At 39.7% G+C, this 15,288-nt stretch overlaps 1 protein-coding gene across 50 annotated transcripts in view; it reads right to left on the bottom strand.

The window, feature by feature from the left end:
* The window catches only part of MAGI2 (membrane associated guanylate kinase, WW and PDZ domain containing 2), an 889,129-nt gene that overhangs the window by 88,085 nt on the left and 785,756 nt on the right, over positions 1 to 15,288 (bottom strand). For 35 of the 50 annotated variants that reach the window (XM_073000722.2, XM_073000721.2, XM_020789967.3 and 32 more), the window contains 4 exons: positions 14,624 to 14,665; positions 8,076 to 8,167; positions 5,684 to 5,876; positions 3,464 to 3,550 (listed from right to left, as the gene is read on the bottom strand). In XM_073000722.2, the coding sequence (XP_072856823.2) occupies positions 3,464 to 3,550; positions 5,684 to 5,876; positions 8,076 to 8,167; positions 14,624 to 14,665 (414 nt within the window). The remainder of the gene's footprint in view (positions 1 to 3,463; positions 3,551 to 5,683; positions 5,877 to 8,075; positions 8,168 to 14,623; positions 14,666 to 15,288) is intronic. The other 15 variants (XM_078394321.1, XM_020789971.3, XM_078394299.1 and 12 more) reach the window with 4 other exon arrangements.

Raw genomic sequence — 15,288 nt, 5'->3', positions numbered from 1 at the left:
AGCAGGCCACTTTTTTAGTTTAGGTTTTGAGTGGTCCTTCTTGTTCCAAGCAGAGACACTATGGAAGGAAAGATCAGGAAATTTGCCCACTGGGATTCTCAAGAGACAATCCTCCCAATTGGTTCTCCCTGGCACTTAAAAAGATCACAAGATCTGTAAAGAACTGACTTTTGAACAGAAGAAAATTTGTCTATAGCCACCTTATCAACCATCTTAGAAATGCAGAGCTGGAAGGGACCCTATGGGTCATTGAGTCCAGCCCCTGTCAGGGAAGCACAGTGGGGAATCAAACTCCCATCCTCTAGCTCTGTAGCCAGAGGCCTAAACCACTGAGCTATCCAGCAGCTCTGTTTTCTTTTCCTTCTTCTGGTGGCCAAAGTGTACAATGTACACAGCTTGTCCTGACTGCTATTACCTGCTGTCCCTTTTCATTGTTACTGCCTTTGCTGCCACTCATTTTTTTTAATTCTTCAGAGTAATTCATTGTCTTCTGTCCCTCCTCTCCATCTTTCTTGTGTGTGTGTCAAGAGATGAGACCAATGCTGAAACACAGCCCCAGATGAAGACAGAGAGGGGTAGAGCAGAAGTTACATTACTCTGGAGCTGCTGGTAGCATTTGTACTCTTCTGTTTCTTGTCTCTTTGTTGAAGAGGCAGTGACGCAGCAGTACTACTCCTTTCTCACAACCAGGTCAGCTTGGGCCCTTCCATGGCAGTGGCAGGGATGGGACAGGAGCCCATTCACAGCCCCCACCACTGCTACTTGAGGCAACCATCACACCTAGCCTAATGGTAGGGCTGGCCTCCATTGCTAACTCTAAAGATATGGGGGGGGGGGAGAACCAACTTTTAATGTCTCGGCCTGCTAGATGGAGTTCTAGACATAAAGGTCCACCCTCTCCACATTCTGCTAGATGGCCACTGCCTCCAAAAACTCTAAAACCCTTTTCATCTAGCCTGATGGACTTTACCAAGAAGGCCCTTCACAGGGCCAAGAGATTATCTCAGCTGCAGCCGCACATCCAAATCTATTTTGGAATCAAGATACATAGTACCTGTAGCCAAACTATTCTGCTACACAAAGCTAAGGTTTGAAAAGTGCAAGAAGAAATAATTCACTATGAAACTTGTTGCCCTGTTCTTGCATTCCAGACCTATGCGGAAGCAAGCTCATTCTGAGTACCAACCTCAGTAAACGATCCTAAAATTCCTTAAGCTGGAACTATGCAAGTTAAAAGTAATAAGAAATTAATTTAATGGTGGTACAATTACACCTTTTTGCCTACTGGCCTGATGAAACATCTTGGGAAGGGACAACGTATTCCAGATAACCTGCAATAAGCTTTTTACTATGGGTTATATGCAAAAAGGCACAAAAGAGTAGTCAATTGACTAGATGGTCAGGGTGTAATTGCGATAGATAGATAGATAGATAGATAGATAGATAGATAGATAGATAGATAGATAGATAGATAGATAGATAGATAGATAGATAGATAGATAGATAGATAGATAGATAGATAGATAGATAGATAGATAGATAGATAGATAGATAGATAGTGGCTATTTTAATAGCACCTTTTAATTCCTCACATGAACATATTTTTAATTGCTGAGAATTATTTCATGAGAATTACAGCCATTCTCATTCAACAGATGGAGGGGGAAATCCTGTAGGGAAGAATGTCAAAAAGCATAAATTATGAGGTAAATTCTTATGAATAAGTTTCAGTGTTCTTGCACTTATCTTACTTGTGAGGAGGGCGAAGCAGCATTTGTGTGTGTGTGCGTGCGTGCATGCATGCATGCCTTGTCTTTCACTATATAGTCACCTCCCAGCTCCTACCAGTCCACACTTCCTCAGAAAGATGTCACAAGGTAAATTGTTTTATGCGACTTCCCACTGAGGAGTTTGGAACATATACACTTGTTCCTAGTAGTAAACTGTTTAGTGCATTAATCTAGAAAAGAAAGGTAAAATAAAATTCTAGGAAATGGATCCTGCCTAGCAGCGATGATGCAGGTCTTTCATGTTGCTGTACCCTTATGTGAAATGCTTGATGGAGCAGCTGCATGGGAGTATATAGCATGTTGTGACTCAAGTCTGAATCTTCCTTAGTGCTTCAGTGGTTGGCATGTCCATGGGAGTTCTTGGGATTTATTGGGAGGTTTGGCTGTCATGTATTTTCTCTGCTAGCACCAATAGCTCAGTCTTTTTTCATTTCTGTTTCCTCAGTTAGTGCCAGAACTACTGTCTTTGTTTTAAAAACCCCATGAATGCTGGACAGAACACAAAACATGTATGAGGGTATTTCTCTGCCTTGTGGGCAGCGTGCAGTGCTTTAGTCCATCCCATAGTTCTCTCAGAACTATGATTTGGTCTTCTTCCTTCCCCCCCTTACTTGCACACTTCTGTTATCTATGATTAAACAGCAGCTTTCCTCTCAGAAATTCATTCTCCCTCTAGTCAGCAGAACTTACTACTGAATTTTACTGATTTGGCTGAGAACTTCCAGAATCCCATGGGCAGTATGACCTCTGCCATTTTGAGTAGAGGATTCTGGGAGCTGCTGTTGAAAAAGTATCATGTGCAAGCTCTGATTTATTCACTACAGACAAAAGCAGTTCTACTATAACTACTGCTGACATATCTAATGATCACTTCCACCAAACATTCCTTCCACAATTTTACAACCCACAATGTATGCCTGCTTACCCATGTATTATTCCCGTTACTTCAACTTGCACCCATTTTTTTTGTCATCTTGGCAGACCGAACTCAACTGCCTATTTATCAGCTTGTTTACCTACTGTGAGCACCAAACGTCCTATTTGGCAGATTCCAGTATGCCATTTGGCTCCGTAATAAGACAACACAACTGTGTGCCAAACTTTGTACAGCTGTGCAGTGCCAGCACTATTTCGAGCCAGAAAATTCAGTCAGCAAACTGCTCATGGACAAACTACCAACAGCAAATTTGTCGAATGAGTTCCAGACTGGGACCATCATCACACGAGTGTCCACCTGCTTGGCTCATTTTGCTCCACCCTCTGGGAATAATGGCACTGTGGCTGGTTGGCAGAACTATCATCTTTACATCTGCCCTGGGTCTGTGCTACAGAGATTATGAGCAAACAGATTCTTCGCTTCCAAGATGTTGCTACAATGCAGAGGAGGGGAATGTGTGAACCTCCAGATGTTACTGAACTTGTACTCCCATGAGCTCTAGCCAGCCACCAGTGATGGGAGATGGTAGTTGCAGTTCAACAACATCTGAAGACCCACATGTTCACCATCCTATCTATAATGGAAAATGCGACTGGGGCTTATTTTCAAAGACAATTATCAACTGACACTTCCAAACATGTGTCTGTGGGGGCAGCAACAAATAAAAGTGGACAGTCTCACAAGCACTGGCACAATTTCCCCCAGAGAATGAACCACCACCTGCCATATCTATTACCTTGGTTACTGGCCATTTTCCTAGGGTTTGGGGAGCTGCTAGGGGGCGTTGCACCAGGTTGGAGAGCATTTTTCTGACTCCAGGAGTCTAAAATGGGCAATAGAAGAACATCAGTCTTCAAAATGGAATGACTGCGACAACAGGACGGGGGGCTGGGGAGATTGTGCCCCAACAGAAGATGGCACTGTCAACAATGAGATGGATTTGAGTGTATGAGACTTTGGGGGCATCTGAAGAACATGTGCTGGGAACATAATGCAAAGACTAGGCAGAGAAAAGGGGAAAGGCGAGACTTTTAAGGTGAAAATAGGGATATACACAAGGGACATGTCTGCTTATTTCAACATTTCCTAGGCAGGGTGCCTTCAACTGCTATGTTTATAGGTATCCTCCTACAAATGTAAAATGCAAATGTGGATGAACAAGCATTAAATATACATGTAAAATACAGGTGCACTTTTTAGAGACTTGCTACAGCCTCTTGCTGAGTGCCTGGTTTGTTGTTGTATGGTGTGTGGGATCGCTCACATCCCTACCTTCTCTTGTTCTAGTCAGTAAACATAACGTACTACAGAAATATCCTCCTCAGCCTGTTGGAGGGCAAGATCTGCTGCAGATGACTTTTTATACAGATTGTACCTGCTGTGCAAATTACATGGCTTGGGCAATTTGAGTTACAGTACTTACTCATGACTGCAATTATTGCTGCATTGTTAGGTGGATTTAGGGGAATCAGAAGCATTGGGCAAGTAGTTTGCATTCAAAAATATATATATTGCCTTATCATTCAGTGCTTGTCATGTATGCATGCTTTGCATTTTAAAGAGACATGACACTAGATTAACTCTTCATTTTTGATCAAGAGAAGTCCTTGTTATCTCGCTCTCATTCTGGAGGCGAGGAATCTTGCAGGATTTAAAAATTTCTCACTAAGGTAGCATTAAGACTATCCAAAGTCATGAAAATAAAGTATTTTGTGAACATTCTTCAAATCACTGATGTGAAGGTTATATAGCCTGATGTTAGGTTATGTAAAATCTAAAATAAAACCAAAGAAAATGTAAAAAAAAAATCTAACTTCTTAAGACTGAAATAATCCCATACCTATTCTCTAGACTTCAGTGCAATAAAGCTTTTTAAATAGAGATATGCATCTGTTCTATTTTTGTTTTTTGTTTCTCAGTTTGGGTCCAAAGGTTTATAACTGTGCTCCTACTGAAAGGAGTGAGTAGAAAATTCATGAGATGATTTTTTTCCTTGAAGATCTAATAGTTATAATGGTTATTTAAGCTTCCTGCATTCTATTGGTGACATATGGATGTGAACAAGACAGTTGGTAGCAGTACTTGTATGCAGTGGCACTGCTGCTGATGGAAGAACATAGAATAATATAACATGGAACACAGAAACTCTCTTGAGGGTTGTATTTCAAGTATTCTTATCATCCAGAGGATGGAGTTATCTAGTCTTGCCCTACTTCGTCATATCTATCAGCATCTTACATGTTTTTTTTTTAAATTTAACAAGGGGTGACAAAAAGGAAAAGGGGAATTGAGGTTAAATGGGAAGAGGAGAAACAATAACATACTAATGTCCATTCGATACATATTGCCATATCAAAATTCCAAATTACTCTTTTTACTATTTTGTGCCTTCCAGATTTAAGTTCTCATTTCAATATATGCTCTTCATACGCTGCCTGTTGACTCAGTCCATTTGTAGAATAAGTCCCATCTTTCTGTTGCCTTTTGTAAAGGACAGTCCTTCATCACTTCTGATAAAAAGCATCTTGCATGTGAAGGGCAATGAATCTGAAGAGAGAGTGCTCTGTTATTTCTACACACTCTCTCCCACAGGAGGCAGGAGCCGGAGCCTGATTCATATAGTGAATGTGGAAGGACCATGGAGCTCTTCCCTTTCAGACTTCCAACTTTCCACATTTAGAAAAGTCAAAGTAATGTTGGCTTGGGGGCCAGAGTGAGAGCACTCCATTCTCACAACTGTTAAATACTGTCAGTTTAATGTTCATACTCTTTACTCAAACCCCTCATTGTATGTGTCACAAAACAAGCATTGCAAGATGAATACAAATATTTTCACCATGTTCCTTCCGAAAAGGTACCTACTAGTTTTCTGCTCGCCAAAACTTCATACAACTTGTTCTTGACTGCATTGAATCTTTTAATATGAAACAGCTGAGTTCCCTTCTCTTCAACATACCTGTGGGTAGCACCTTTCTTCTCACAGTTAAATTCACTTGCCCATTTCGAGCTGCATTATGCATGAGATCAATCACATATCGGTGGGTTTTGCCAGCCACTGGAATTCCATCCACATAGACCAGCTCATCACCAGGATGTAGTCGGCCATCTCTGTCTGCTGAGCCCATGGCAATTACTGCTCCAATCAGAATCTAAGACATAACACAAAAAGAGTATTACAAACAGAAGTTCAAAATGACAAGGAACAAAAGAAATCCCAACATGTTTCTGGAGATGAGTAGATGGAACTTTCCTTTCCTCCATTCCAAAGGCAGGTTGGAGACACTGTAGAAGTTCTGCACCAACTTCCTGTGGGTAGTTCCAAATTTTTATGCTTTTATTGAAGTACCAAAGTCTCATGGCGGATGTTGGGGCTGGGCTTAGTTTCTTAGATGGAAAGAGCTGCAGTCTGCAAGAGGCCTGTGGGAAGAGGGTGTGGTTCAAACTCTTCCTTAGTTGGTCATTTGGAACACATGGTCTTTTCCCGATTTTTTTTCTGAACTGTTTGTAGAAGATCAGTGAGAAGTATCTCTAATCCTGCAATAACTGGAGAAATCTGTAGCAATTAATATTATAGACCAAACTCTGCAAGTGACCTTTGGAACCCAAGTTTAGCAGAATAGTGATTTATTTCTTCCCCACTCTTGCTTCAACAATGAATGATTTTTTTTTTAAAAGAAAGGAAACAGAAACCCAGTTCCAGGGAGTTCCCCGGACTTCTCTAGCATTTTTAGGGTGCACAGGGGGCTGTGGAGAGGGAGAGGAAATTGCTGATCCTAGTGGAAATCAAACAGAAGCACATCACTGTATTGTGATAGCTCCTTTTCCTAAAGAGCAGTCAGTTTCATAATTCAAATAACAATGAATTTTCAAGAATAAACATGCTGGTTAAGTGCTTTTTGGAAGGTTCACTCCATTGGCCATACTGCTTCCAAAATTGATGCTAGCCATGTCTGATTATTAGACTCATGTACCACGCATAATTCTGGCATACATATTAACGTTAGGCAATGGTATGGTGTTGCGGCTGATTTCCATGCAGAATGAGGTTATGGACAGCCCTCTGCAGCACAAATATGAGCTCCTCATTCTCAGCCTGTCAGACAAATTAAGTTGTGCCATAACCTTCCTTAGGCTGAGACAAGACATTAAACGATCAGCTGCTGCTGAAAATAGCAACCATGCATTTCATTCCTTCTGTCAAAACATATAGTAAAACTAGGCCATATCCTGATACTGAATCCCATTAGCCATCAATGAGATATGATGTGTATATTCAAAATGACGAGGTAGCAAAATATGAATCAGTTTTGCAAGATATTAAATCCATAGGTAGTCTGTGGCACAAGCAGAGCAATTAACCTGAAGTTTGGGGTGGGCTGCTGAAACCAGAGCCACACCAATTAAATGTCCAGTTGATACTAGCGGCATCCATGGTTTTAATGTTGCTATGGCCATGACTTCCTTCACAGTCAGCTGCAGACACTTCATAAAGTGAAACGGTGTGCATTTCACCATAAAACAGATGTATGAAGAGGTTTTTGAGGTTAATACAAAGAATACAAAGAACAAAAGTGCCAGAGACTTTTATTTTACATTTTTTTCTGTATTCAGCCATGTCTTATTCCTTATTTTAGGCTTCCCTAATTTGCCGTAGGATCCCAAAGGGCTAAAAATATGAGCAGAATATACCATTGTGAAACAAAATAAATAACCTTCCTTCTTCAATCCCTAATGCACTGTAGGCTGTAAATCCTTATGGCTGTCATTGATTCCAGAGAAATATCATGGGAATTAGAAGCATAACATTTCTATTCTTATACCATCATTTTCAGTACATGACTAATGAAAGTCATTATCTGATGTACTTTGCAATGCAATGTGCATCATTCTAGGATGTATTGAATGTTTTCAAGAATGAGTAATATGAATAGTAGACAGTTTCAGACTTCAGAATGACTATATTTGTCAAGCAAGACATCTCTCAGGGCTGGAAATCACAACATGACATTCATTTGCTCCTGCAAAATGTGAAATGTTATTTTGCTGCTGCTGCTGTTCAACAACAGGGCCTCAACCATCCCCAGAAACCAGCCGTGTCCTGTAAGTCAGTAACTGAAAGATGCCAAGAAAACAAAGGACACTGTGTAAAAGGCTGGGGACTTAACACAGGCTGATTCACAATGACAGCTTGTAGATGGAGATGCTGATAGCTTGAGAGTCCTGTCTTTTTCAATGTCTGAACAAGAAAAAGTACCATTCAAATATGACCATTATATGAAGTGATATTTTTCTGACTAATACAAAGATACCAGAGATGCAGAGTGGAAAGTTACAAGAAAGCAACTTACTGGCTGTCCAGGTTCATCTCCTCCAAGAATTCTGAAGCCAAATCCAGACTCCATTCTCCGAAGGTGAACATCCAATTCTTTATAATCTGGACCTGATTCAAAATAAAATCTTAATGAGTTGCAGTATGTTTTGGGTTCCCTTACTAAAAACCTAGCTGCCTGATGTTTTGTTCATTAATTAGTCTCGCCAGAGCCAGTAGAAAGAGCAACGAGACAGTGGTTTCGAACACTCTGAGGCAGGAAATACAGATACTTGAGCATGAAGATAGCTTTGAAAATTAAGGTACATGGGAGGATGCCTGAACCTGACACAGAAACTCATTATAGATTGTCCGACATTCTCCAAATAAGATATTGGGAAGTTACTTGGAGGAAGAATGGGTATAATTACATGTTAAAACCATTGTAACTGAGTAGTAGTAGAGTGACACTCTGGGTCTCAATGTATCACCTCTCAGTTATGGACAGCTTCATCATGCCATTGTATGAACTCTTTTTACTAGAAAACCAGGTTCAGACCTAAATATAAATATGTATGTTTAGAAAGTATTGTTTGCTATGTTTAGGAAAATGTGGCTTTGCCACAATGTCTGCAGTGAAATACAAATACTTTTCCTGCCATGGATGCCCAGATTGATTGGGGTGACACTATAGGAAAAGATGTAATGTGCAAAGTGGCTGGAAATGCCATAGTTTTTAATGCATTTACATCCAAACCTGTTTAGAATTGCTGCTCTAATATCTTCTTGGTGCTGTTTTTCTCATTATTTCCTGCCCCAACCAAACTATCTCATAAAAAAATGAGACGTGTCCTCCAGGATCAATTGGAAGCCTATCTAGTCTATACCACATAGTGGCCAAACAGATGTCTTAGAGAAGCCCATAAACAGGAATAAAGCTCGGAAAATTATAACTTTTAAAAAAGCAACTATATTGACTGGGAGGTCCTGGGAGTTAACAGTCCCAAGAAGTAACTTTTCTAAGTTCAGAGTAGGACATAAAGGTAAAAGCCTTCTTCTTCTCCCCAGATGCTACTATTCCTTGGCAGACTGTTTCTGAATATGGAAGTTTTATATAGCCATCAAAGCTCCTAGCTATAATAGACTTGTGTTATTCTAATATCCTAAGACATTTAAACTTGTGATCATTGCCAAATCATCTGGCAGCAAATGGCATAATTTAACACAAACATATAGGCATTTTATTTTAAATTATCATCATTGTTAATTATGTGGGTTTTTAAAATAATAAATAAAATCATATTATTGTTAATTATGTATCTGTAAAAGTTATTTTATTGTATTAGTTCTTTTCCCCTTTAAAAACAACTATGTATGTAGTGCATGAGAAAATTAAACAAAATAAATTCATTGCAAAGAAGAAAAGCATTTTTTAAAAACCAGAGTGGTTTTGTAGGACTCTAAGCTTGCTGTACACTTTTTAATTCTGTGGTTGAGAATGTGTGACACCAAGAAATGACATCAATTCTGCTAAAAAAAAAATGGCAAGAGTAGGCGAATTTTTCCTGTACTCACTGTCAACGCCTCCATCTTGAGAAATGCTAAACTGCTGTAGCAGCATCTTCCCAAACCAAATATATGAAACAGAGTGGGTTCTTTCCAACCCATTAAAAAAAACCTGGTATGTAAAATATCGTATACATTGCCTTTGCTAAGAAGATGCATGGATTATGTTTCCTTTTTTTCACATAAAACTAGACAGGTTCAGTAGAAAATCTCTGTGTTTAAACCTAGTTATTTTCTATGTGATTTTAAGAGCAAAAGTGAGTTTTACATAGAGAATACTAACATCCTCTCTTGCGTTTTAGCGCCCAACAATCTCTTGCCTACAAGCATGTTCCCATTAATGCAGATGCCAAAACAGAACTGGACCTGCCTGAGAGAGTAGATCTGGATTTATAAGTTGCCTGAAAATAATAAACCAAGGGCAAAAATGAAGACACTGCTGCATCATGGTACTTTCACAACTGTAGCAGATGTGGATTGAAAAACATAGAATTGCTGTAATTTTATCTGGTTTGGGCCTGAACTATTGAAAAGTTGCCTTAAATGCATTCAGAATGCTTTACAATGTGAATAGTTTTATAATTCATGATGACTGATGACAGATAGCTCTTTAGAACACATGTATTGTTTTAATATTGATCTTGAAAACAAGGTAATAGTGCTTAATGGTCAATGGGACAGATCAAAAGATTTCTACAGATGTTTCTTAATGGTCACAGATCTATCACTGCCCTCTAATGAAGTTATACTTCCTGTAACCGAGTAACTCATTCAACAACATAATATGGTGGAGCCCCTGCAACAGCATCAGACAACAAGGTAGCATATTACATTGCTGAATTTTTTTCTAACTTCTGGAAACTAAGAAGTAAAAAACTTAAAACAAGCACACTGTAAGAAAATGTTCTGTCCTACCTTCCCTCTGATATGCCAATGTGAAAATGTAGTGTTCTTTTTAAAATATGGACAGTGTTGCACTGGATTAAAATTTGCTATCTAATGTGATATAACAACAGCTTTATTATAACCTAAAAAAGTAAAGATTCCCCTTGACAATTTGTCAAGTCGTGTCCGACTCTAGTGGGCGGTGCTCATCTCCATTTCTAACCCATAGAGCTAGCGTTTGTCTGAAGACAATCTTCCATGGTCACATGGCCAGTGCGACTAGACACAGAATGCCGTTACCTTCCCACCATGGTGGTACCTATTTATCTACTTGCATTTTGCATGTTTTTGAACCGCTAGGTTGGTGGGAGCTGGGACAAGCGACGGACGCTCACTCTGTCATGTGGATTCGATCTTACGACTACAGGTCTTCTGACCTTGCAGCACGGAGGCTTCTGCAGTTTAACCCACAGCACCACCACGTCCCTTTCATATTATAACATACTGTGGTTAAATCATCCATGAACTTACTATGTGTTTCATGAAACATGCTCCAGATGCTGCCATTATACACATACTCATTTCTACCCATCCTACCAAATAACTTACAGTTGTGTTCAAAATTATTCAACCCCCACTGAAATTGAATGTTTTGGCCATTTTGACATTGATTTTGATCATTCAGTCATCTTGCTTACATTTACATGAAAGAGGCACTTGTAGGTCAGAGAAATATAACCTTAAGTTTATAATGAAATAACCACAAATGTCTTTTCTGTGCTCACATCATTATTAGTTTTTATTCAACCCCCAAGTGACATTCAATCTTAGTACTTAGTACAACATCCTTTTACAGTTATAACAGCTTTTAAACATGAAGCATAGCTTGACACAAGTGTCTTGCAGCGATCTACGGGTATCTTCGCCCATTCTTCATGGGCAAAAGCCTCCAGTTCAGTCAAATTCTTAGGCTTGCGCACTGCAACTGCTTTCTTTAAGTCCCACCAGAGGTTCTCAATCGGATTTAAGTCTGGTGACTGCGATGGCCACTCCAAAATGTTCCAGCCTTTCCTCTGCAACCATGCTCTAGTGGACTTGGAGGTATGCTTGGGATCATTGTCCTGTTGAAAGGTCCAACGTCTCCCAAGCCTCAGGTGTGTGACGGACTGCATCACATTTTCATCCAGTATCTCCTGGTACTGAAGAGAATTCATGGTACCTTGTACACGCTGAAGCTTCCCTGTACCTGCAGAAGCAAAACAGCCCCAAAGCATTATTGACCCTCCGCCATGCTTCACAGTAGGCAAGGTGTTCTTTTCGTCATATGCCTTGTTCTTCCTCCTCCAAACATAGCGTTGATCCATGGGCCCCAACAGTTCTAATTTTGTTTCATCAGTCCACAGAACACTATCCCACAACTTTTGTGGTTTGCCCACATGACTTGTGGCATACTGCATTCGACTCTTCTTATTCTTGGGAGACAGCAAGGGGGTGCACCTGGCGGTTCTGGCATGGAGACCTTCATTACGCAGTGTGCGCCTTATTGTCTGAGCTGAAACTTCTATACCCACATCTGACAAATCTTTTTTCAGTTCCTCAGCAGTCACACGGGGACTTTTCACCACTCTACGCTTTAGGTAGCGCACAGCAGTCGAAGTCAGCATCTTCTTTCTTCCACGACCAGGTAGCATTTCAACAGTGCCCTTTGCCTTGAATTTGTGAATGATGCTTCCTATGGTGTCTCTTGGTATGTTTAACTTCTTTGCAATCTTCTTATAGCCATTGCCCTTCCTGTGAAGACAAATCACCTCTTCTCTTGTCTTCCTGGACCATTCTCTTGACTTCACCATGTTTGTAACCGCACCAGTAAATGTCTAGAAGGAGCCGAGTATCACAGTCATTTTAAAGCTGCCTAATTGGTGGTTATTATGCTTGATTGGTGCTCAGTGACATCCACAGGTGTTTTCAATACCTGATCGAAAACACCTGAATGAACCTCTCTTCTTCAGAGTGGTAGTCTTTAAGGGGTTGAATAATTGTGGCAATGAAGAAACCACAAAAGAAACATTTACTACTGTATTACACAAACAATTGATGTTATTTTAGTTGCATTTGGTTCTTTAAAACGTCCTTGTAGGATTTCATTCTGAATACAATTCCAAATGTACACTATAGCCCCTAAACCCCTTTACAGCATTGGGGGTTGAATAATTTTGAACACAACTGTAAGTAGCATTTATGTTGAGAAGACCACACAATTACTAAAAGGTGCCTTGTGGTGCAATAGTTAACCTGCTGTACTGCAGCCAAAACTCTGCTCGCAACCTGGGTTCAATCCCAGGTAGCTGGCTCAAGGTTCACCAGTCCTTCCATCTTTCTATGGTCAGTAAATTAAGTACCCAGCTTGATAGGGGGCAAATGTGTAACCTTCATAATTAAACTGTAAACCACCCAGAGACTGCTTTAAGCACTATGAGACAGTATATAAGCAGCACACTTTGCTTTTGCATTTATTTATTGAATCAGTGGAGATTTGGTGTATCAATTCCCACGTAAGTTCCATTAGTTCAAATAGCCCTGTTCTAGTGTAACTTAGTGCACTAAGCAAGAGGATTTCAGCCACTGAGTAGGAGTTCCCTTTACTCATAAAGAGTACTAAATATCTTCTGCTAGCACGGTTTTATCTGTGCTAGCAGAATTACAGCACCGAATAGCTGCCATTGATTTCAATAGGGATATTTTATGGTCAAATCTAGTGGTGTACTTCTGAGTGGCAATGTTTGCAGTGCATCTTAAAAGCTGTCCCAGAAGGCTAGAAATCCCATGGAGCACATTCGCTGGCATTCAGGCAGTAACAGGAGGGGTAGGAGAAGTCCCTATTATATTGGTGTTGAATACCAAAGTGTATTGGTGGATCTTGAAATAAAGATGAAGAATAGGGTTAATGGTGTCTGGTGACTCCATTTTGAGGGGTACTGTGAATCCATTGCAGCTTTTAATTTGCAATTTACAGGAGGTATCCAAGGTGCTGAATCTATTTGGGGGATAAGTTTCAACACACTGGATAACTTTTACAAAGTTCAGACTAAAACTCAGGGTGGACTCATGGCACTCCCAAAATTGGAGTCGCCGGCCACCTTTGGCACATGTCCAACCCAGTATTTTCTGTTCAGCAAACACTTTTCTTAAAGTTGTGCAGTTTTCATATTAATAGCTCCAAACTGGCAACAATGCAACCAATTCTTTTTTTCTAGTGTGGAGGTGCAAGTTAAATATGTAAAGAGATCTGCCAGAAGGAAAAAAAATACAGTAATCTTCATTATTTCATTGCCTGCCATTATGAGATATCACCTTGATTTGTTTGCATTCTTTTTCAAAAAAAGAGAAATGTATTAAGATCAAGTGTTTCCAATACATTGTTCTTAATGTTACGTCCAAAAGGGCATAGCTAGCACTTAGTGTAATACCATAATGTCAGGGAAGTGAAATGGATTATCTTAAAGTAAAAAAATAAGTGGTACTTCAGAAAGATGACTGCATCAGATTTATTATAGGTTTCATTCACAAAAGTGCGATGTCCAGAGATTAGGGAACCAGGGAAGTTGGCTTATTTTGTTCTTTCTGTAAGGGAGGTTAGTCTATATTTTTGTATACATTTTAAACAACAGTTAACATAAACAATAATTCTTTGTTGTTACTGATCATATGAAAATGGACATGGTTAAATGTTTTCACATATATATTCTTTGAGGGTTAGAACAGTTGCTCCTTCAAACAACAGGGCCAGCCCTACCATTAGGCAGTAGATCATGGATGGCGTGAAAGGACAGAAACGTTTTGGTTACTTAGTTAAAACTGGATTTTTACTGTTGAAGAGAAGGAGAGGTGAATGTGGGGTTTTCTGCCTCTTGTGCTAAAATAATGGGGCTGGGGTTGTGTATGGTGCATCCATACTTGGATGGATATGGGGGACAAACAGCCCTATTAACTATACAAACTAAAAGGCTATATTATGCAGAATGGTGACTGGACACTCATGATGAATCATGCCTCTGAGCCATGATTAAAAGAAGCACAGTCACTTAAGACATGGAGGACAGTTACGTTACAGCACAATGAAGGCTGAAAAATACTTGCCAGAGGAATCCATTCGAAAACCAGTCCTGGGCGGCACTTGCTCTGAATAGGAAAACGTGGAATTAAAGGTGATGTACATTTTTTCCAGACATTTAAATATGCAATACTGCCCTCCCTGCTTTCATATGAAATAACATACTATCAATTCAGTAGCTTTGAACAGGTAGCTTTTACTTTGAAAACTTACGCATTCAGTTTTAAGCAGTGCTTTGAAAGAGAAAAGAAGGTTAAGAAAGACCTTTAATTCAATAATGTGGTAATTATTGTATTTTTTTTTTTAAAAAGATTATGCTTTGTTTTAAAACCACAGCTATCAGGGTCATTCATATGAAAAGAAAATGTCCTGCTACATAAATTTTCAGTGGTGTAAGAGTCGGATAGGTGTGTATGCTGCTGATCACACTTGGATATGGACAAAAGTTATTAAATTTAACAAGTTCTGGCTTGGGCTGAATAGTTGTAGAATTACCTGTGTCTGTACAAAGTGAAATATTGATGCGTGAGGAGAAATATAATCAATCAATTGTTATCAGGACAGTTTACTATTTCTGGCAGCATCTTGAGAGTCTTTACTCTTTTTGTTACCTGGTATCTCTATACCCCTACTCAGGCATTCCTCTCCTTTAGCATGGTGAAAACGCTTATGGGTAGTACCTAACTCTAGC

The sequence above is a fragment of the Pogona vitticeps genome, chromosome 5, assembly GCF_051106095.1.
Source record: "Pogona vitticeps strain Pit_001003342236 chromosome 5, PviZW2.1, whole genome shotgun sequence".
In the NCBI taxonomy this organism is placed as follows: Eukaryota; Metazoa; Chordata; class Lepidosauria; order Squamata; family Agamidae; genus Pogona; species Pogona vitticeps.
The sequence above is the reverse complement of the archived record's forward strand: the minus strand, read 5'-3'. Positions and strand labels throughout refer to the sequence as shown.